Source organism: Mycteria americana, chromosome 1 (genome assembly GCF_035582795.1).
Source record: "Mycteria americana isolate JAX WOST 10 ecotype Jacksonville Zoo and Gardens chromosome 1, USCA_MyAme_1.0, whole genome shotgun sequence".
Classification (NCBI taxonomy): domain Eukaryota; kingdom Metazoa; phylum Chordata; class Aves; order Ciconiiformes; family Ciconiidae; genus Mycteria; species Mycteria americana.
The window spans coordinates 105,185,275-105,208,197 of NC_134365.1; the positions used below are offsets into that span (position 1 = coordinate 105,185,275).

Below are 22,923 nucleotides of genomic sequence, written 5' to 3' on the forward strand. Positions count from 1 at the left end.
GGCTGGAAGTTGGGAGCGCTGGCGCAGCAATGCTAGCCTACAGGGAAGGGGAAGCTGGTGGAGAGGTGAGGTTGCCAGAGGCATGAGCCGTTCATTTGGAGAGACTCTGTGCTTCGGAGGAGCTCCCTGGCTGCGGGTGCTGGCCAGAAGGGCTGCCCTGAGAGGCACAGCAGCTCTGGGACAGCACGGAGACGTGTTATGGCCACAGGGATGCTTCCAACCTCTTCCCTTCTGCAGTGATATCCTGGGCCAATGTCACCAACGGGGGATGCTGCTCAGGCCAAACCTATGCAGTGGCATTGCAGAGCTTATCTATTGAGTAAAGTTAGGAGCGCTGCCCATCATCAAAAAGCTCCACTCAAGCTGTTTGACAGCTGAAGCCACGTAAGTGTATGAGTGTATCTGGAGAAACACAGTGGTCGGTGTAGGTGGCCTTGGGGGATAAGCATCCCTTTGCATGAGGGGCTCCTGCCTCCAAGCCGGGGCCTGGAGTGCAGGGTAAGCTGAGCCAAAGATGGAGCCCTTTAGCTGTGCTGTGGTCAGGACGACTCAAGGGGCTCCTGCCCTTGCTGGGGAATGGGAAGGTTGTAGTCATCCCAGTGCTGGACTGGGCGACGTGAAGGGGAGCGAATGGAGGTGCGCAAGGCAGAGAGTGAGCAGGCTGAGGGAGACTGGAGGTGAGGGAGTTTTAAAAAAAAAAAGGGGGGGGGGGGGAAGAGAGCTGAAAAGAGAGCAGGAAGGAAAACAGGAACAGAAGCACTGTGAAGGCAAGAAGAGGAGGGAGTGTGGAAGTGGCAGGTGGGAAGACCTTGGACAGGAGGTTTTGTGTCCTGAAGAGCAGCAGGACATGTAGGAGGGTGGCATCCCAGAGGTACTGGGGCAGGGAGGGCTGCATGTGGGGATGACTGGTGAGGGACTGTGGCTGGGGTGGAAGAAGTGTCCTTGCTCCCTCCTGCAATGGGAAGAGGCCCCAAAGGTACCAGAGACGGGAGCCCTGACCTTCTGCAGGTGCCTCGTGGGGGCTCTTCCCCCACCCTTTCTACGTGTACTTCGAGTGCCCTAGATGCTGTTTCAGGCTCTTGACCCCATAGCAGACTACGGGGGTTTCAGTGCTGTCTTCCATCAGGGCTGTTGGGATGCAGTAATTACCTTTGCGCTGCTGCCTCCTACTCTTTCTTCCTCTCCCCTTGCAACTGGGAAGTCGGAGGCAGCGACGGCGCGCTTTGAGGAGCTCCTTTTGAAGTGACTTTGTGAGTCACAGGGGCTGGTGAGCGGTGGGGAACGAGATGGCGGTGCCTGGCACTCCCAGATCATTTCTGCTCCCTTGTGTCTGTGGCCAGAGCAGTGCGTGCTGCCTGCCCGTCCTCGGAGACGCTGAGCTCGTCAGATCTCATCTGTTTTGAGAGGCTCCTGCTGAAGGTCTGATGTCGATAGGAGGGAAGGGGAGAGGGGGCACTGGGACACCAGAGGCATGCAGTGGCTTTGGGTCGCATCCGTGGGGTCAGGCTTAGCCAGAGCCTGTTGCTGTGGATAAGCACAGTGCCAGCTCAGCACCCATCCAGCACCCTGAGCCGCCCTGTGGCAGCAGTGGGATGAGTTTCTGCCGGCAGCCCTGTCGCAGACCATCAGTACAGCAAGATGGACTTGTCATCTCCTGTGGTATGTTCAGGCCACAGGATGCTCTGGTAGGGCTAAGTCTAGCTGGATAACTGTGGAAAGTTTGCACTAATGAGATGTTTTAAATGACACGTGTGCCCCAGGGGCCACCTCAGAACCCTCCGCTCCTTGGACCCCTCCCCAAAAGTCTAGAAGGTGCTTTCCATTGCTGCTAAAGTGTAATGGGTTTGAGACAGCCACCATAGTCCAAGTGCTATTACTGGTCTACCGAGCTGATGCCCAAAGGGCCACCCGTCCTGTCCCTTATCATCTGCTGGTTGAAGCTGTCAAGACCGAAATGTAGATCCTCCTGTTGATGGCCAGGACACGGCGCTGCTGTTGAGCGTAAGGCTGCTGTCTGGAGCAGCAGGACAGCCAGCCTGCCGGTGAAACCCCCGTACACCATCCGGAGCAGAGCCTGATTGAGCTTATGAAACCTGACAAGATCACAGCCCAAGGTGGTATTGCTGGAGGCTGCTTGACTGGGAACCGTGTTCCCACTGCAGCAGCACGAGCGTTAGGGATGTGTCACTTGAAACCTGTCATGACACACATCCAGCTGTTGAATAGGGAGCATGTGAAAGTCTCTTGCAGTTGTTAGCCTACCAGCAGCGTGCAGGGAGAGCCTCCTCCCAAAAGAGGCAGAGGCTGCATCTGCCTGCAAATGAGGACCAGCCTCTTGTTTTGCACTGCGTGATGCCCCATCTCAGGTTTGAACGGGTGGTCCCCTGCACAAGTGAATGCTGGCCAGGACGCAGCTCCTCCACGTCTGCAGGTACAGTGACCTCTCCACCTTGGCTGGTGTGTTGTTGTTCCCCCGCCCCAAAATAATCAGGCTCTGTGACCTGCAAAGGACATCCCCGTAGCCCCGCTGTTCCATCAGTGGCCTGCATGGCTTTGACCCCAAGCGAGGAGCCGTTGCCTGTTTGTCAGGGCATGGCAGCCGGTGCCCGCGGGTGCAGCGTGCTGCCTGCCGTCAGTCTGGCAGCTGGCGGAGCAGGGGCTGGTGCCTGGGGCCCTGTGGCCTGCTCACCGTCAGCTAAAATAAACTCTAAAGCAATGCATCCCATGGTACAACCTGGGTAGGAGCCTACATGGCTCACCACCTCTGCCGTAATAGCTATTGCGGGGATCTTCATGCTGCCTGTTGTAGGTCTGCATAAAATCAGAGGCTTATGTTTCCTAGCAATTGGTATTTCTCATGCAGGCACTGCCCTCCTTCCTGCTGGTCAGATTTGTGTTCGTCTGGGAGAAGCGGCAGCAGCAGCTTCTTAAACAGACCAGCTCTTACGCCTTTGTTTCCTTCAGTCCCGCAGGGTTAATCTCCTGCTTGGCACCTGATTATTTGCCGCTGTGGGGAATGCACATGGGTTTGCCGGATGTGTGTTTGAAATTCTCATTTTGCTGGCTTTAATCCCCATCTGGAAGCTGTGGCCAGGTCCTGGGGCCAGGGGCAGATTAGTTAATACCTGAGCCCCCCCGGGAACCCGCTCCTGAGCAGCTCTGTCGCTTCTGCCTCTCCCCACAGCGAGTGGCTCTCGGGTATCTCCGTGGGAGGTATTGTAGTGAACAGGCCACTTGCCACAGACAGTTCTTAAGTGTTTCGTGTTCCCTGAGAGATCTGTGAGCATTGGTATTGCCGGCTTAGCAGCAGGCCAGCCGAGAGACAGGGATGGGGGCTCGCAGGGCTACGTGGTCGGGCGAGGGACAGAGCTCCCCTCCTCCTGCTCATGCCACGAGCTCCTCTCCTCCACCTCTGAAACACGCCTGGAGTTGACATGGCTGGCACAAACATCGCTATACCCCCGCAAGCCACCAGCTCCTCTCCCCCTCCTGCAGCTCCAGCTCTTTGCCCAGCGCTTCTGCAGGGAACAGTCCCCAAAACTTTTCAGGCCCGTTCTCCATGGTGCTGTGGTCTCCTTCGGCCGGGACCCCTGGAGATGCCTGCAATTGCCTTTTCAGTGTTCCTCTGCCACCCCACTATATTGCTGCCTGGGCAGGGCTGTCAACGCCGTCCCCTTCCCCTCTTGCAGGACCCTTGCACTGCTGTGGGGCACGACCATTCCCATGTCGTGTCCCCCACCCACCATGTCTTACCCATTCTCCCCCAGCCCCGTGGGAAGCAGGTCTGGGCTCCCTGGCTCCTGGCCCCCTGTTAAGTTACCCATTGTTTTTTAGGATGCTCGGTTTCTTCTCTCTTTCACTTCTCCCCCTACGGGTGCTTTTGTCGGTATGTAATTAGCTGGCACGGCACCCGAGGCGTCGATCCCCGATCCCCGGAGCGCGCTCTCGCTGACATTAGCAGCAGACGGTGACTAAAACAAAGAGACAGCTCAGCGCCGCGCCACACGCTCGCTTTGTACGTCTCGTACTCCTCGCTGCTGTGGGGAGCTCAAAAGGGATCGCAGATGTGGAATAAACGGGAGCGCTTTGAACAAGTGGCACCGTAATCCCTCCCTGCCCCCGCCCCTCTACCCCCCTTTTTGCAGACATTAGTTTGATTAAAATTGCATGAGCCCACACACGGGTGTATTTTATTTTACTTATTTATTTCCTCCCAGCAAGAGACTGGTTTGAGGTCTGCCCTCTGGGAAAGCAGCTGGGGGGATGCTGGGGAATTGGGGGTGTCTTCAAAAACTTTCCCTCTGCGGAGCTTCCAGCCGGCTGCTGCGGGGCTGGTTGTACTGGCAAGACCCGCTTTTCCTGTGGGACGCTAAACGTGAGCACCTTCTTCCCTGCGGAGCCTTAGGAGCTTGCTGGTGGTGCGTGGGTGTGGGCCGGGCAGGCGAGGGCTCCTGCCAGCGCTGGTGCGGGGCAGCAGCATCTGGAAGGGTGTGTTAGGCTTGCTCTAGCAGATCTTCACCCAAGGCTTTCCGGGTTACTGAGGGCAGGTGTCAACAGCCAGTTGAAAACCTAGGTGACCGTATGGGAATTAAATCAAAATATTGATAAAACAAAAATAGATATAGTCCGTTTTCTTTTTCAGCCAGGTTTGTGCACCCAGGTTGGCAAGAAGTCTTCACTACCGTTTGCAGCAGCCTTCTGTCTCCTCTAGAAACGGGGAGGTGGCATGGAGGGTTAGGAGACTGCTTCATACTCCAGTCCTATTCCACTCTGCAAACACAGTATTTTTGCTAGTGCTCTGGCAGTGCTCTGTCAAAACTGTCATACTCGGTGGTGGGCATTTACAGGATGGGCTCTGTCTTACTGCCTCACCCAGGGACATGTACGATTCAGTTTTTCCATGTTTTCCCCTGTTTTGGAAAAGGAGGATGCGATTTTCTTCCCTTCAGGAGGGCATACTTTTGACGAAACGTTTGCAAAGCGCAGTATGACTCTCCAGCAAGGGCTCTGTTACACACCAAGTGCGGCTTCCTTCTCTGCATCCTTGCTGTGCCCTCCTTGTGCCTCTGCATTTTTGGCCCGGAGGAGCAGCGAAAGGGGCTGGCGGCTCCTGCACGTGCTTATCCCAGGGCACCGTGAGCTGCGTGCGGGTTTAATCTTTCCTCTCGGATGTCAGCGTGCGACACGGGGCTCCGGGGCCTTGGGCCACGGGGAGCTGGCATCCCGGGCACCAGCTGGCTGCTCTGCCCTGAACTCCTCCAGCCCAGCCGCTCTGCGGGCTGTCGGGTGCGGGTTGCAAGCCCGTGCGCTTTTCGGAAGGTGGAAATTTGGTGGGAGCTGTACCTTGCCAGCAGGAGACGGCTTCTTCTCCTCCTCCCTGCCCTCAGGGGTGAAATGGTGGTTCGTACTGCTTGGAGGATAGCGAGGCTGCGTGCAGTAAAAGTGCAAGACCCTGGCGAGTGCTCTGTGTAAGGGATTCAAAACCCCGGTGGGTCCTTCCCTAAGGCACGAGGAGCTCCCTGCGGCCTTTCTCATCAGCTGGTGCGCGATGTGGCCGTTGCCTGGTGTCCCCTGGCACTGAGGTCAGCCTTTAGTGACACCCCCATATCTACCCCCCTTTCGGAGGAGTGGCCCCTCTGCTCGGCCGTGGGTCAGACGCGCCCCGCAAGAGGCTGTGTCGGTGCCTCCTTCGGCAGGTCTCGCTGCGGGGCACAGTTGCCTGGGTTTGATGGAAACGCGCTGCTTGCCTGCGCCATGGACTAGAAATTTTAGGCCAGCCAGGAGAGGTTAGCATAACAAAGCGGCAGGTGAGAAGGAGGCATTGAATTTCAATAAACCAGCAACTGGGGAATGAAATCTCCTCGCTTATAATTCAAGCTCCCAGCTCAGGCGTCCCTCTTGCCTACCTTGGAGCAAATCTGCTGTAATGCACAGGAAACAGCTCAGCAAGTGCAGTCCTGGCTGCCGTGGAGCTTGAGGTTTATTAAAGACCTGCAGAGCTCTGGGGGGGGGGGGGGGGGGGGGGGGGGGGATTATGATCTTCTTGGACTTAATCATTACAAGTCAAATATTTGAATAGGTGGGGGAAAGCGTTTTGCTGAAATTGGATGATCACTTTCATATTTATGCTTGGTTTCACTTGCTCCATATGTATTTGGATGCTTGGCCAGGGGCAAGAGGGAGGTGAGGGGTGAAAGGGACTTACTACGGAGGGGGAAAACGGGCACAGGGAGAGATTAGAACAGAGAAGAAAGCAAAAGACACTACCGAAGGTTAAAAATAATAACAACAATTAGGCTGGGGGGACCGAGAAGAGGCAGAAAAATACAGCAGGGCCTTTGAAGAAAAAGGGGATAGACAGTGAAGCCTCTTATTAAAATTTAAGTGGCTGAGTCTGAAGATAAATGAGGAGCCTGCAAAGAAACAATGAAAATAAAAAAAAAAAGTGGAAGACAGGAAGGAGGGAAATATTTAAAAGGAAAATGAGAGATTTTCGCAGGTATATGCTGTTGAGCGTGTCAGCAGAGATGCCCCATAATCTCCTCTAATAATGCGACGGGTACTGGGGGCTTTGTAAAAATAAACAAAGCCCAAACCTTGCAATTATTTTTTCAGTAAGGTGAAGTTTCCTGGGCATGTAAAGCTGACGGTGTCCTCCTTTTGTGGGTCTCCCCGGCTGCGGGTTACGATCCAGCCTTTCCTTCCCGGGGGACTATATACCAGGAGCTGCTGCTGCCGATAGTAAGCACAGCCCCTCCCGGGGCACCGCTGGCTTTCGCTCCAGATGCGGGGAGACGGGAGAGGCAGCGGTTCAGTGCTTGCCTGGGGTTGCACAGCCAACAAGGCGCTCCCTGCCAGGCAGCGAAGGAAAGGGACTTTGATCTTACCTTGGGAAAATGCTGCCGTTCTCCACCCAAAAGCGTTGGGCTGCAGGGGGCTGTTTGTCATGGTTGCTCCCGTTTGCTCACAACCCATGTGAACAGTGTATTAGTCAACGCCCCGGGTAACACCGCAGCAGTCGCCTTGGGCTCTAGAGGTGGAAAGCAGATGTATGACTCTTTGCCTTAAAGGAGAAAGGTTGAATCACAGGGACCTAATTCACCATAGCTTAAAATAAAAAAAGGAAGTAGGAGACTGGTAACTCGGCAAGCCAGTCATCGCTGGTAGCCCCTGTCAGGCTGCACGTCCGTCCCCCCAGCTCCACTGCTGCGCTCAGGGTGAGCACGGTGCATCGGCTGGGGACGCAGCTGCCTCTTCCCCACTCTCAACCCGTGTTTCCAGGGTGCAAACATCCCATGGGCCATGGGAAAAGGCTCCTGCGTCAGACTTAACTGAAGCCAATGCAAGGCCATGCTCTCAACGTTCTCAATGTGGTGGTGTGCACCTCAGCAGCTCTATGGGTAAAGGAGGAGCATTTGTCAGCCTCCTAGGAATTTAATCTTCACATTTTTCTCTTATTGTTTTTGGGCACTCTTGGGGGTTGAATTTGCATCGGTGGCATGAAAGGAATTGGCTTTTCACTTGCAACGTATGAGGCAGTGAGTTTTGCATTCGGCCTGTGTGTCTTTTCCACAATCTTATTACCCCCCCCCCCCCGCTACATGGACACCCGTAAATTCCTTAAATTATCAAAGTAAACTACATGGATTAAAGTCTGCTGCAAAACTGTGTTAACAGACAAGTATGAGAGGCTGCATTAGTTTAACTGAAATCACTTTGCATGGATTTTTCTGGCATAAACCAGTCCTTAATAGATCCACAATGTCTGAGGATGATCGAGTACTCAAATAAACTTGCAATGAATTTTAAAGGGAAATAGCTTTCTGTCTCTTTTATGTTAGGTTTTTTTTTCAGTGATGGCTAGAAGAATGAACATTTTTCTTAAACAAGGGTGTTTGGTTTTTTCTTCTTTAAATCACTTCACTGCTTGTTTATTTTGGGGAGTAGTGTGCAGTGTTGCCGTATAATTCATTTTGCTATAGAGTGGTGGCATTTGGAAGAATGTGCCTGGAAGGGCTGTTTGGAGCCTCAGGTGTGAGCTAGGAGTCTTCTCCCATCTCTGCCAACGGGCCGCAGGTAGCAAGTCTTTCCCAAGGAAGTTTTCTCCCAGGCGTGCCTGTTAATAGAAACAAGCCGGGACTTGGGAGCGGTAAGAGTTCGACTGAAGCTCCCTTCCCTTATTGATTTCCCCACTCTCCCTTCTGTGCTGTTGTGATTCCACTAGTTCTTCAGTCACCCTTGAGTCTGCCAGGGCACAGGAGACCTGAATACCTAATGCACTCAAGAAAGAGTTTTGGAAAAAAAAACAGAATAATTAAGGAAAAAAAAAAATCTTTCTTGCCATTTTAATGTAACAGAAAAAGGAACAGGCTAAAGCTCTTTTCTTCTTCCTTTTTGAAGGTCGTGTTTACAGGAATTTAGCTGTGATCTGAAGTACGTCTTTAAAACTGTCCCGCTTTGTATGTCTCAGTTACAGGGAACAAAACACTGATAGGCAAGGAGGGAGGACATGCGCTCCCTATGCCACAAAACAAGGCTGCTGAGTCTACCTTCGGTGGGTTTCTTGTTTGAGTGGATGAGCGGGTCCCCCGTTTTAGACAGAATAGCGTGCCGATACCAGTGCTGAGTTTGGAGAAGATTTCTTTTATAAAAGAAAGAAGAATAAATGTGAGCAGAGGAACTAGTGAAGCTTGGTTTCCTGTGGGTTTTGCTTCATGGTTGAATTCCTAGGTATCTAATAAAGTGCAGTCATTGCTTTTCCTTGATTGGGGTATCCCCATGGTTCTCAGGTGACTTCTTTGGTGTCTAAGGGTTGACCAAACATTGCATTGTTCCCTGCAGAGAAATATTAATATGTGATGGTCTCCTCTACTTCTCCAGCGACTCCCAAAACCTGTGGAACTTACTCTGAGACTGCTATCCATCTCTCAGTATTTGTTTGAGAGCTTTAGCCACTCTGGAAGCAGTAGCCGCTTGCTGAAGTTAGGTGGGAGGCAGGCACACGCACTCGCGCTGTAATTGCATAGTCTCATTTCGTCAGTGGGGACACACACCATATCCTGCTCTTCTTTCAGCTAAGGCGGGAGGGTGATGCTTCTGCAGAGCGTGCAGCATGAACAGCAAGCCTCATCACCTGGCTGCTAAGCTGTGCACAGGGACCGTGTGATAGCAGACTCCAGTCCCCACCGTGGTACTAAGAAGGGATCAGCCAGGCTCCCACACAGGGTCCTTTCGTGTGGCAGGAGAAAAGCTATAAAATGGGTTGTGGGTCCGTGCACCTGCCATGAGTTAAATAATTAATCTGCTCTGACCATTTGCCATTGGAGTGCTCTGCTTTTGGTAATACGATGATGGCTCGCATCGACTAATTGGTCATAATTCTGCAGATTGACCTGTCTTGATTTCCAGTACTACTTGCTTGTAAAAAAGCCACTTGGATCAGATAGTTGTGAGGAGTTTATTCCCCACACAGGCGGTACAGAGCGAGGGTGATGCAAGACTAAGCGCCTTATCAGGATCCCAATATGTTCTTTATTTGCATACCATAGCTCATCTGCATGAGAGATCTTGGGCTTTCAAACTTCAGAGGTGCTTGTGAGACAAGCCGTTATCTTTGTGCAGGAGAAGGCGAAACAGGCCCTGAGCAGATTCAGCCTGAGGTGCAGATCAGGCAGAGCTGGTGGCACTTCTGTAAAGCTTCAGCCACCTATGTTTCACATCCAGGAGAATCTTTCCTGTTGCTGTCTCCTCTTGAAGCCTAAGTATCTGTAGGAAGAGGTTAACCTCAGGATGCCTACCAGCCAGAGGCTGATACCAAAGGTAGAGATGCAAGAAGATACTGTCCAAAAATACTGCTGTGGTGAGAAGCCTATCCTACAGTCTCCTGTCTTCCCTCAGTCTGAAGTGTTATCTCTGGGTCTTGCTCCTTTATTTTTCTTTCATAGGAGTCCAGGACGTGTAGAGATCCCCTGTTCTTGTTAACTGCTGAGAAGAGCTTCCCTCTCCCTCCTTCTGCTGAAGAGTCTCTTCAGGCTGATGTGAGCTGGAGATACTTCCATTACGCTGTGCTTTCCTCAATCTGCTGAGCAGACAGCGACCAGCAGAGTATCTGCTGCGGTTCCTGGGCATGCTTCTCCTGATGTCTCAGCCAGTTAAACTCTAGAGCCTGCCTCCGCCGAGGGCATTCCCAGGAAGCAGCAGTGCAAGTGAAATGCTTCAGGCTGGTCATTTTGCCATTTACCTACAGGGTAGTGAATAGCAGCTGGGAGGCTGACAGCTTGCAGAGCCTTTTGCACTCGGATGCAGTGGTGAAACTGGGAGAACTGGAGCTGTCTGGAGGCCTGGGGACAGCAGTGTGTCAGCTGTGCTTGGCTCTCACTCAGAGGCTTCACCAGCAGAAGGCTGGAAGTGCTATAAATAAAATCCTGGATTCTGCTGGAGTCGGTGATATTGATCCTGCACTGGAGACATCATGGAAACTTCCTATTTACTAGTTTATTTTGTGACTTATTTTCTTTACTGTTTTGAGTGGGTTTTTTAAATGCACTACTTTGATACAGTGTGTGCCTTTGGGTTAATGATGAGTGCACCAAAAGCATCTTCTCCTTATTTTAATGTGAGATTTATTTCCTGAATGCTTATTTTTAAATGCCCACTGGCTCCTGCAAAGGATTTGGGGTATCCTGGAAAACTTGGAGCACTGTGCCCTAGAAGACCTACCTGTATTTTGCAAGACTCAGACCTTTCCCTTCTGATTGTAACCATCAATGGTGAGCATCTGTGCTGCTGGCTCTGAGTGAGCCATCTTCCTACGGGGCTGCTTGCCTCGCGGGATCAGGACAAGCAACCAGTGGCTGTAAAGCTGGAGAAGATGTCCATCTCTTTCTGAAATGATGCTGCTATTCAGCATTTAGCGTGTGTCGTGGAAGACCACCTGGTGGTTTCTCTGTGGCTAACTGCTGTCAGTTCATTGAGGCTGCTTGAAGCACTCACTGCTGGGGAAGAGCAAAGCTTCCCCTGGATAGTTGTCGCACCCCCTCCACATAAGAAGGGTCCGAGGGCCATTCCAGAAACATTTGGAATTGTATAGCAGGAACTAACTATTGAGTGAATCTTACTGCCTGTCTGTCTGGTTTAGGAGCTGCTGCCTTAGAGGTGGTGAACAAAAGGGCTTCTTCACGCACCTTGCCAAGACAGTGCAGAACTTCATGATGGAGAGCCGTCATTATTTCCATCAACTGATCCCTGTTCACAGCTCTGCCCACTGCCTCGACATGCCCTGTCATCTTCCTCATCTCTTTCAAATATAGCACAGTTTGTAGGGAAAAGTGATGTCTCCTTCTGTAGCTGCGTGTGTGGATGCTGCTCAAGCCTTGCCCTTTTGCAGGGAGAGCAACTTGATGGTGGCCATCTGTCGTTGGGGTGATAACCAGAGAGGTTCACAGAAATCTAAGAGAAGGTGGAATGGGAGAAGGGGGAGAAAGGAAGGGCACTGTGTGCTTTGAAATGCCCAGATCGATGAATATAAAAATAAATACATTTATTACAAGATTTCAGTATAAAGATGCCAAGCACTCTCATGCAGAAAGTCAACTGGTTGTGTGTGCCAGACTAGCTTTTCCAGACCAGCTGATTGCTACACTGGAGCGAGAGAACACCTTTTTTGCACAGTCTCAAAAGCCGTTCCAAGCCCAGCATTTCACCTCCCCTCTTCTTAGCCTCTGTCCTCCAAATGACCACCACGTGAACTAGAAGAAGCTTGGACCATGAAGAGCTTGAAGAGGAGAGATGACCATAGCTATGTGCATAAGAGGCAAAATTGCGGAAGTACAGTAGAAGAAAAAACTCATCAGGAAAATAGATTTGCAGAAGTGGATGTTACCTCGTTTTATCTATGATACCTTGATCAGATGGCAGAATTCTGTCAACTGTTTGGCTGAATTTGCATTACTTGTCTTAATTCTGCTTTCCACAGTTTCTAGTGCAGGAGGAGAGCAGGTGGTCCGCATGGTTGGAGAACTTGGACTCCATCCTGCAAGAGCCAGACCGTGCCTTTCATTCATCACAGGAGTGCCAGCTTTAGAATAACGGTTCTGAGCTGCCAAAACCTTGTTGGAGGAAAGTAACTTGGAAATATCCAAAAGAACCAACATCCTTCATTCCAGCTCCCAGAAATCCCTCCAGCTCACGCTGGCTTCGTGGCTCAGTAGATGGTTGTTGTCTGGTGAAGATGTATGTTTGTATAATATGTTATGAATAATTTCCATGCTTTAAAGAGGACTGTTAGAAAAGATTTCCACTGTCTTAGTTTGTATGGGGGATTTTTTTGTTCTTAGATTTCAACTTTTCATCATCTACTTATTAGCCACCCTATGTCTCTCACTAATCTGCATGTGAAGAAGATGCAATTCTGGTCTCTCCTTCCCTGTCCGTGCATCAGGACGCCAGCATTTTCACTTTGTTTTCCCATGGGAACTTAAGACCCAGACCTGGGCTGAACAGAAATTTGGGCTGTAATAGAGAATAAAGCCTAATTCCATGCTTCCTTCGGTGCTTTGCTTGTGAGGGCTGAAATGCTCCGTTCTTGTGTGTTCAGCAGGAAGGTGGGTTTTGGAGGGGATGGACCCAGGTTCTCCATTTGGGAGCCTCTAGGGTTTTTAGTTTAAAAAATGCTGCTTGCAAAAATTATCTCCCAAACGTGTCTTGGTCTGTGTCATCTTGCCCCAGAGGCAAGAGCAAATCCCTGCTGCTGAGCTTAAGGAGTGACTGGCCAGAAGGGGTCATTGGAAGCTCTGGTCCCGGGCTTTGCAGCTCTCGGGACAGGTCAGGTCCCAGAAGGCAGATGGGAGAAAGGTGCTTGCAAGGTCTCAAAACCTTCGTTATTGCATAAATGAAGGAAAAACAGCTCTCATGTGCCTGCCTTGACCTCCTGTGTGATCTCTGCTGAGCTCTTGAAGCAAGGGCACTAATCTCTGAAAGCAGCTCTGCACTCTTATCTCCAGTGTTGCTCCTGCTCTTACTTGTATAGTTGAAGTAGAGGAGAATCCTCCTTGAAAATTGATTTTTGAGAAGGGCGACTCACCTGACTATAAAGCACCACAAACATTATTATAGTCCAGGGGGAATATGGCCTGAGATGTCTTTTGATTGTTTTGAAACGATACTACACGACTCTCTCCCTGTTCAGCTGTTTGTATTGCCTGCCTGCCTAAGTGTGCTAGGTTGAATGAAATAAGGCTTTTAAAAAATTGCAGAAAAGAGGGTTTTCTAAGCTTCCCATTTCTATAATTTCTTAACTTCAGCCTCAGAGGTGTAAAACATCAAGACAGCATTGCATGCACAGCTTCGGAGGAGCCCAGGCTGCGTCAGCTCCTCACCTCCCTGTTTGCTGGGGTGGTTTTTTTTGCTTTCCCTGGCTGTCCTGCAGGCTCCAGGAGTCTGTGGCTTAGCAGGTTGCCCTGTGCCGGCTTAAGCCACAGCAAATTCCCACGTCCCTGCTCTTAGCTCACAAGTGCTGTTAAGTAAAACGCATCGGCTTAACCCTCGGTGGAAGAGGTGCGTGCTGATGTGCTCTGCCCTCGTGTTTGCAGTGGCGTAGGCTTGCCTTAAGCTGCGGTAGCTCGCTGGTGGTGCTTGGGATCAGCGGGAGAGCTCAACCCTCACGAAGGTGAGATTGTAGAAGAGGGAGGGAGACGGAGAAGGAGGGATTTGTGAGCTCACCTTGGCTTGCTGCCGGAGGTTATTGCCTCCGCAGGTGAGCGGTCGGTGTGGTGCATGGTGGTCTGCAGCCCACTGCTGCCCTCCCCGGATGTCTCCCCTGGGCTCTGTTTCAGAGGGGGTCGGCGGGGAACTTGGCGGTGCTGGGCTGGGCTGGCAGCCTGGCCAGATGCCACTGGGCAATGCAGCTGGGGCACGGGGAGGTCCCACGGCCGGGGACACGCCAGGCAGAGGCCAGCGTGCGAGCGTCACCCTCAGCAGAGCTGCAGGAGCGGGGCAGTGCCGCAGCGTGCCTGAATCTCGTCCAGGTCTGCCTGGAGTGCCGGCCTGCTGAATGGGGTACGCTGCGACACAGAGCCCAAGTACAGAGCCCACGGAGGAGCCGTGTTTGTCAGGTGTTGGGTAGCAGAGCAGGGACATCCAGGCTGTCACGAAGCACAAATTTCCCCATTGCAGGGAACGGGAATTGCTTAAAGAACAAATGATGACTCTCCCTGCTGGGTGCCGCCTTGTCCTTTTACGGAAGAGGCGTAAAGAAAAAACAGAAAAGGTTTTTCTTTACGGGAAAAGGCATAAAGAAAACCGTTCTGGTTTCTCCTCTTTTTTTTTTTTTTCTTTTAATGAGGTCACTTGAACTTCTCCACCTAAATTAGCTGTCCTAATAACTAGATGCTCCTTGGGGTGCTTTGGGATGGGGTGGGTGGAGAGAGGAGAAGGAGCTTGTTAGTGGGAGCCTGCCTTCCCCTGCTCCCTGAAGCAGCTTTAGCTGAGGGCAGAGGGGCAATGGGGCACGAAACAGGGGCAGTGGGTGTGAATGTGATCCCGGCACCCTCCAGACTGCATCCAAAGCAGTCGAGGGAAGGGGACCAGCAATTTGGAGGAGCATCCGCTGCTTGCCGGTGGGAGGAGGCTCGGAGAACCGCTCTGAACAGCACTGTGCTGGCAGGGCTGGAGCCCCAGCGTAAAGCCCAGGGGGAAAGGGGAGGGCGGGTGTCCTTTCTCCTGGAGCCGAAGGACTCACAAGCAGCTGGGAAAGCTGTAGCTCTCCTGGGTCCATCAAGGACAAGCCGGAGCTGGGGCTGGGCACATCTGTTCCCCTTGCACACCCACCCTGGGCACACAGGGAAGGGGTTGCTGGTGGGGCCACGGGACTCCCACTGCCAACCCCCGTGGGTTCCTGTGGGGCTTGGGAAGCTGCGGGAGAGCATTGCTGCCCCGTGGGCCCAGGGTGGGCGTGCTGGCTCGTGACCCACCGTCTGGCTAGGGGGTCCCATGCGGCTTGGGTACGCAGCTTTGGCCGGGAAGCTCCTCTTGCAAGGTGCATCGTGGAGCGGGAGCAGGTTGTGCAGTGGGATCCTCTGCCGCTGCCTGGGAGGGAGCATAGTGCCAGCCTCGACGGGCGTGCAGGGCGGGCTGGGTGCGCGACTAATGGAGCCCACAGCAAGCAAAGAGAAGTTCAGGCCCTTGAGTCAGAAAGCTGACCTAGTTTCCAATTTTTGCATCTTCTGTCTGCTTCTCTTTTCCCCTTTATTCTACGTTAGTTACTTTTTTTTTTTCCTGCGCCCTGTCTCGCTGGCTGCTTGAACTCACCCAGTTGCTTTGGGAGATGCATTTCTATTGGCATAATCGTTCCAGCCAGTCGTTAATGTTCCAACAAGGATACTATTGTAATCGGAGGATTTATTACTACTGCTGTGAAACAACTGCTATGCCGTCTTACTTAATTCTTCTGCTCCCCTCCTGCCTTCTGCCAGGAGCTGAATCAGTAACAAACTGACCTTTTAAAAAACTGCATGTGTGCAAACTAGGGATGTGTTCTTTTCTTTTCTTTTCTTTTCTTTTCTTTTCTTTTCTTTTCTTTTCTTTTCTTTTCTTTTCTTTTCTTTTCTTTTCTTTTCTTTTCTTTTCTTTTCTTTTCCTGCTCTTACTGCAGAATGTTGCGGTGATGCAATTGCAGGTGACGGCAGTGCTTCACACTGTATTTCTTGATTGTGCAGCAACTGAAAGTGACTTCATTCTTATTTAAAACAAGGCTTAAATGTTTGCACAAGGATTAAAAGTATATTCTGACTGATTTTCTTTAGACCACAGCACAAGTTCTGCTCACCCCTTCAGGAGCTTGAAGTGAATTCACTGACTAATTCAGGAAAGTGTATGACTTCTTTTTTAATTTAGTTAAATAATTAGTAGTCTTTTAGCTGCCTTCCATTTAAACCTGTCTTTAACCATCCTTATTTCTAGGTGCAGGTGGTGCTTTATGGAAGGAAAGTAATCCCCAAACCAACCAGATTATTAACACTTGCTTTACGTTTTCCCTGTGGTACCAGGAGCCTGGTGCTATGTGTTGGTAGGCAAGGAAGAGAAGAGGGAAAGTTTTGCACGGAGACCCCACACTCATAGTCGCAGCAAAAGTACATCTTGGGGTGGTAGGTTTGCCTCCTCAAATTCTGGTCCCAGGTAGGACCTTGGGCAGTGGGGGAAGCTTATGAGCAGCACCAACAGGAACAAAGCTTTCCTCTGCCTGCCCCAGCCCACCTGCGAGTTTTTAGCTGGGACTTAAAAATTAGGCAAGCAAAGGACACTACCAGCGGCATGATCTGCTCAGTTTTGTCCGCTTGCAGAGGTGACATTTGAGGGTCTTCATCAGTTTTGCAACATAACACAGCATGTGTTTTCCTCCGTGCTGAAGGCATCACACGAGCTTTTGATTGATGATGAGGAAGAGGTGTCTGGTGTGCTGCAGCAGGTATGGATCGGCATGTACAGCTAATTGCCAGGCATGAGGGCTTGAGAGGATTACATTGCTAATCTAGATACGTTCCTGCCTTATCACCACCCCCTTCCTCCTGCCACACTCATGCACACGTGCTGTGGTTTAACCCCAGCCAGCAACTAAGCACGACCCAGCCCCCCTGGTGGGATGGGGGAGAGAATCGGAAGAGTAAAAGTGAGAAAATTCATAGGTTGAGATAAAGACAATTTAATAGGTAAAGCAAAAGCCGTGCATGCAAGCAAAGCAAAACAAGGAACTCATTCACTGCTTCCCATCAGCAGGCAGGTGTTCAGCCATCTCCAGGAAAGCAGGGCTCCATCACGCATAACGGTGACTTGGGAAGACAAATGCCATCATGCCGAACATCCCCCCTTCCTTCTTCTTCCCCAGCTTTACATGCTGAGCATGACGCCATATGGTATGGAATAGCCCTTTGGGCAGTTGGGGTCAGCTGTCCCAGCTGTGTCCCCTCCCAGCTCCTTGTGCATCCCCAGCCTCCTCGCTGGTGGGGTGGGGTGAGAAGCAGAAAAGGCCTTGACTCTGTGTAAGCACTGCTCAGCAGTAACTAAAACATCCCTGTATTGCCCACACTGTTTCCAGCACAATTCCAAAACATAGCCCCATACTAGCTACTGTGAAGAAAATTAACTGTACCCCAGCCAAAACCCGCACAACACGCATTTGGATCCTGTAAGCAATGGAAACCAATAGCGGTGTGGGGGAGGGATATAAGGAGCGTGGCTCCCTGAGAGCTTGCGGTGGCTGGGAGAGAACAGGTCCCTTCCAGCTGTTTCTGTGGCATGGGGGTGGCTCTGGTGGCAGACCCTCCTTCCCTGGGGTGGCACGAGTGGCCGCAGGAGGGTTAGCAGATTGCAGAGGGTAATAACGAAACACTGCGTTCCGGCACCTTGCGCTCCCGCCCACGGTGCCGTTGGCGGTGCCGTTCAGCGGCTGCCAGCGCTCTTGCCGCTGGACTGATGGCACTGGCATTGCGGTTCCTCTGGAGCAGCTTGGTTCTGTCTTGCACGCACAACCAGAGGGGCTGGGGAAGGAGGTTCGTGGCGCTGAGCTGGGATCCCTGCAGGGCAACAAGATGTCGTGGGGCAGATGGAAACATAACTCTTGCACTAATTCCTTGCAAAATCCGGAGCTGTATTTCTCAGCCAGAAGCAGCTCCCTAGGAGTCGGGAGTACATGTATTTGTTCTTCCTAAATAGTTCACACTTGACACTTGGCAAGCTCAGCTCTGTCCAGGTAGTATGAAGTGGGCAGCTGAGGACACAGGGTAAGACCATAGGGTGCCTCTAAAGTGTATCAGTGGGTAAAAGCTGTAACGAAATCCAAGGGAAGAAGAGGCTGGTGGATTTTACTTGTCCTGCAGTGGCCCTGAGATGGTCCCGCTGTGCTGGGTAGCCTGTGTAAGTTGTTTTACTCCTTAAGAGCCTACAGTGTAAGGCTGCCATGGTGCTAAGTGATTTTCACAGCGTTGTTTTACCAGCTCGAGCTAGGAAGCCTCTGGCTCCCAGCCTGACACTCCTCCTGCATCGCTTAACAGGGAAATGGCATCTCAGGCAGGTTTGCTGCCTTGCCTGGGAGTAGATGAAGTGTTGGTAGCTCTCTGGTTTGTGTCTGGCACATAAAAGCTTTGATAGCCTACCCCTTGGGGGTGGTTGGGGTTTTGGATGCCCAAGGACAAACCAGAGCCAGCCTGGGGAAAAGGGAGACGCCTGGGTTGTCTTTGTCCACCTGAGGCAGAGTTCAGCATGGCACCGGGAGCTGCTGGAAACGGAGCTGGTCCTGGAGCTCGGAGGAGAGTGCATTGGAGAATTTGAGGTGTGTGCCAAAGCCAGACCTGGGAACTCCAGTCTCTGCTCCCTGCTTGTTTTCTGGGAGACTGTAAGCCAGTTCCTTACCCTAAAGTAAACGGTCTTAATTCCCTGTCCGTAAATACTTTATGTAGCTCACCGAGTGCTCGTCGCTTGACGTGCGTGCATTTGAGGTGGGCTTGACCGGAGCTGTGTGTGCAGGTTTCCTGAGGAGGGATGCCCATGGGCACCACGCTGGGGGAGAGGGGAGCATCTCCAGGCTCCCCCCTCCGCCGCCTCCTCCTCGTCCTGGCAGCAGGGCCCTGGGACTCTCCCTGGCTGGGTCCCTGACACCCTCTAGTGGCAATATTTACATTTAATATTTTCAGGAGCTCTGAAAACTTAGGGGTGCTTTTGAGCACTCTCTGCTTAGCAGCCCACTCGCTGCTGAGTACCTATTCCAGTGCCCTCTGCAGTAACCTGCAGCTTGGGGACTAACAGGAAACGCTGTATTTCTTGCTCTTTTTTTCAGTGCTGAAAGTACAAGCTCAGTGCTGTCAGCTGTGGCCAGACTCAGCGGACTGGCTCCGGGGTGGTGGTAGCGCAGTAGGTTTGCTCCCGGCAAGTGCTTTTCAGCCACTCGCTCGTCTCCCTGTCCAGCCGCTCGCTGCCAAACCTGACCTTGATGCTGGAGAGAGGGGAGCTCTGCTGACGCCTCCGGGGCGTCGCGACCGCTGCAGGGGTGCACTTGTGTTGGGGCACAAGGAGGAGGCAAGGCTGGACGCTGGGGGAAGCGCAAGACAGGCTGCCTGGAAGGCATGTTGAAAAGAGGGGAGAAACAGGCAGGAGCTGGGTGAGAAGGAGCGGGGAAGAGGACGTGTCCTGCAGTATCCATCTCAGCTCTGATTCAGGTGTGGCCCTGCTCCCCTTCGCACAGTGACGACTCTCGTCTGAGCTTACCCTTGCTTTCAAGTGGAGCTCAGCTTGCAGAGTGCCCCAGAAACCCTGGTGCTTCTCGCGGCGGGTGGCTGCGGGATGAGTGCAGGCAGCTCGGCAGCCTGATGGCTGGCAGGGGAGCCAGGGCTCCCAGGTGAACGCCGTGCAAAGAGTTACTTGTGTCCTGATCTGCAAACTGATGTCCTTGAAGCCCGAGCAGGATAACTAGCGTGGGAGGAACTTCTCTTCTGATAACACACCTCCCCGCGTGTGCCGTCGTGCCCTGGAGAGAGCCTTCACGGCGTTCCCTGCTTGCTTTTCTCTCCGTGACTTCCAGGCCTGATCTGCTCCAGCCTGATGGGCTGAGCCGTGCCTGTAGCCCTCTTGTCGGCGCAGGTCAGCGGGGTCTGCGCCTTGGGGTGGTGCGTGAGCCCCAGCAGACCTGCGGCCCCGCTGCGGGAGTCCCCGGTGCTCCGCAGCACTCAGAACGAAATGCTCGTCGGGCTTCTGAAATGAGCTGTGACCTGCTGCCACGTTCGGCTGCCTCTTGAGAACGGCGTTTTCCCCTTGCTCCTGCCCGCTTCCCCCCTCCCCAAACCTGGTACCCGAGGCGCATCTTGCAGTGCAACTGAAAGAGTTGTTTTTGCATCACTGGCCAAGCGCGAGGGCGGTGGTGCGAAGCACAGAGCCTTCCTGCTGGCCCAGCCAGCTCAGGGCTCTTGCCTGTCCCGCCGATGTCTGATCCTTTGGAAACTGGGCTTTCATTTAGCGAGCGGGTCTCTAGTCCTCCCGGTTAGGAAGGTGACACCAACCGAATTAAGATTTAAGACAATGGCCTCAAGGCTACCTGCAGCCCAAAAGATCTTAGCGATTCCTCTAACCGGGAGGATCTTGGTTGGCTTTTTTAACCAAAAGAGCAGGAGGAATGCAGCACGGCGTGTAAGGCGTTACCACAGTTAAATTACAGCTTTTAACAGCATGCCACCGCCTCCTGATTTTTCTCCAGGAATGCGTTTTGCAATAGCTTGCCCACGTGGTGTAAAAGATGCTAACCCTCCAGCCAGGTTATGACCTGGAAATGTGAAGTCATGGTTCCAGCTGGTGAAATGGTGCCTGTGCCAGCCTCTAACCTGCTCGGGGAATGGCATGGCAAGTGCTTGCACGAGGCCCAGCCTTCGGACAGGCTTCCCGGCGTTACTCCTGGGGAGCGGGCAGTTCCGTGTCTGGCAAGCCAAGTGCCTGTCCCCTGCTCGAGCGTGACCTGGCTTGTCCCGCAGAGCCAGGCAGGCTCCCAGGGTAAGCAGCTTTCTGCTCCCTGCCTTGTGCTTAGCCAGGGAGCGGCCGTGCTGCCGAGCAGGGCTCTCAAACTGGGGGAAGGAGGACGGCGCGCTTTCTTCACAGATACCCGCTTCCACCCCATAAGCTCTTGTGCGGAGGCTGGCGTAGCAGGGAGCTCTGCCTTCGAAGCAGCTCAGCAGGAAAGTATCTCCAGCAAGATGATGATCAGGTTTAATTTATGTAAATAACGTAAGAAAAGTTATAAGAGCCCGTGGCTGGAGGGCAAAGAGAAAGGAGCTGCGTGGCTCTGGAAATTATTCAGAAAGGTTTGAAATGAAATGAGAAATTGAAATCTTATTGTGCAGGCGGCATGAACCGGCAAGGTTAGTTGCTGCTGTCACCACTGGTTTGGGAGTTGGAGGGAGGGGGGAAAGGCGAAGCGGGGCGGGATGCCGGCCATGGTCTGCCAGGGGGTATTGCTGGTGAGCAGGGGACGGGAGCCCCAGTGAGGAAGATGAGGGGAAGGGAGGGAGGAGGAGACGTGGCTATAGGGACAGAGGCAATGGGCTGCGATGTAAATGCCCTTACCAGGTACTTTCCCTGTCAGGGGCAGTAAAAAAAAAAAAAAAAATTAAAAAAAAATTCCCTGGGTAGCGAACACGTGGTAAAAGCAAATGGTCCCATCCAGGCTGGATGTGGGAAGATTTCCCTCTCGTTTACTCCATCTCATGGCTTTTTTCTTTCCCCTCTTCTGCTTTTGACTTTTCTGCCATAAATAATCCCAGAGGTTGTCTTCACTGCAGCTCATTGCTTTCTGTAGCTGTGCCTGAATAAGACAGATGCAGCTTTCGGCAGCTCAGCTAATTTCGTCAAACCTTCCAGTGCTGTCAATGAAACCGAACTGAGATATGTTAATTATATTCCACCGGTACGCAGCAAAACCGTGGGCATTAACAGGCTCGCTGACACTGCCTTGTCTGCAGAGCTGGCGAGAAGGTTTGCATTCTTCTTTCCACGTGATGGAAAGAAGAATTTTCTTGAGACAAAGTCTAGAAAGGCTTCTTTTTAAGAAAGTCTACCTTCTGGTGGTAGAACCTCTGCTAAAATTAAGATGCTTGCTAAAATCAAGCACGGCTGGGGGGCTGCAATTTATTTTTCATCCTGATTTTAGCGGCTGTACTTCCTTTCCTCCGATTAATCAACTGGAAAAGTAGCCAGCAGTTTTATTACCAAGTGCCTTGACGTGGCTGTGTCCCGGGCGCGGGCACTGGGCACGCTGCAATTGCATTGCTGCCCTCAGAGGAGCCACTTCCCTCCGAATGCAGAAACCCCTTCATTTGGCCTGAGGGGGTCATTAAAACATGAAACGATATAAACAAAGGAGAAGGGAATTGGATCTCCTGACTTTTTTATGAGGGAAGATTAAAGGAACTAAGTATGTTTAGCTTGGCCCCACAGGTGACTGGGGGGCAAAGACCATGGTGCGGGGCTGAGGAGTGGCTGAAGGGTGCGGGCAGGAGGAGGGTCACGGAGCGTGCTGGGGGGCACGCGATGAAGGGGAGGCCGTCGGTGACTAGGTGCCTCGACGGGAAGCAGATGTATTAGGCTGTGCTGCTCTGCAGCGTGATGGAAAACCCTGTGCCACTGAGCAGGAATTTAAGCGCTGGAGTATGTGCTGCAGGTCACAGTCTTTCGCAGCCAAGGGCTTTGGGGACGATTCTCCTCTTTTTGGGGGCTAGATCTGAGCTAACAGGGCTTTGCCGATACTTAACGATTAATTACAACTGTAAAAAGAAGCCTCTCCCCCAGCTCTCCTTTAACGCGTCTGGGCTTTAGACTCAGCGTTTCGGCATTGCTAACTCTTGGGCTGTCTTTCCCCGTCCCCCTCTGCTGCAGTGATCCCCGACTCGCTGCGAGTGACGGCGGTCCCCCAGACGCTGAACAAAGTGGAGCACGACTCCCTGGAGCTGAAGTGCGAGGTGTCCAAGAGCACGGCCCAGCACAGCCACGTCTCCATCGCCTGGTACCGGCAGCGAGGCAGCGAGGTGCCCGTGGAGATCATCTCCCTCAGCCGCGACTTCGTCCTGCGGGCTGGCAACGCCTACGCCCAGCGGCAAGCCACGGGGGACGTTCGCTTGGACAAAGTCGGGGAGACCACCTCAAAGCTCACCATCTACAACCTCCACCCATCAGATCAGGGCGAGTTTTACTGCGAGGCGGCAGAGTGGATCCAGGACCCAGACAAGTCTTGGTATGCCATGACCCGCAAGCGTTCCCAGGGAGCCATCGTCAACGTGCAAGCCACTGGTCAGTGTCTCCTCTGCCTTTTCTTGCTCGGCTGGGTGGTGGGAGGAGGTGGAAAACAGGGATGCACCTTGTTAGGTGGCTGGGGCTTGGCTCCCTCCTTTGCCATGT

The 22,923-nt window shown here is 52.5% G+C and overlaps 1 protein-coding gene across 2 annotated transcripts in view; it reads left to right on the forward strand.

Moving 5' to 3' along the window:
- Positions 1-22,923, forward strand: part of IGSF3 (immunoglobulin superfamily member 3) — a 102,056-nt gene that overhangs the window by 41,193 nt on the left and 37,940 nt on the right. For both annotated transcript variants that reach the window (XM_075516129.1, XM_075516120.1), the window contains exon 3: positions 22,405-22,815. In XM_075516129.1, the coding sequence (XP_075372244.1) occupies positions 22,405-22,815 (411 nt within the window). The remainder of the gene's footprint in view (positions 1-22,404; positions 22,816-22,923) is intronic.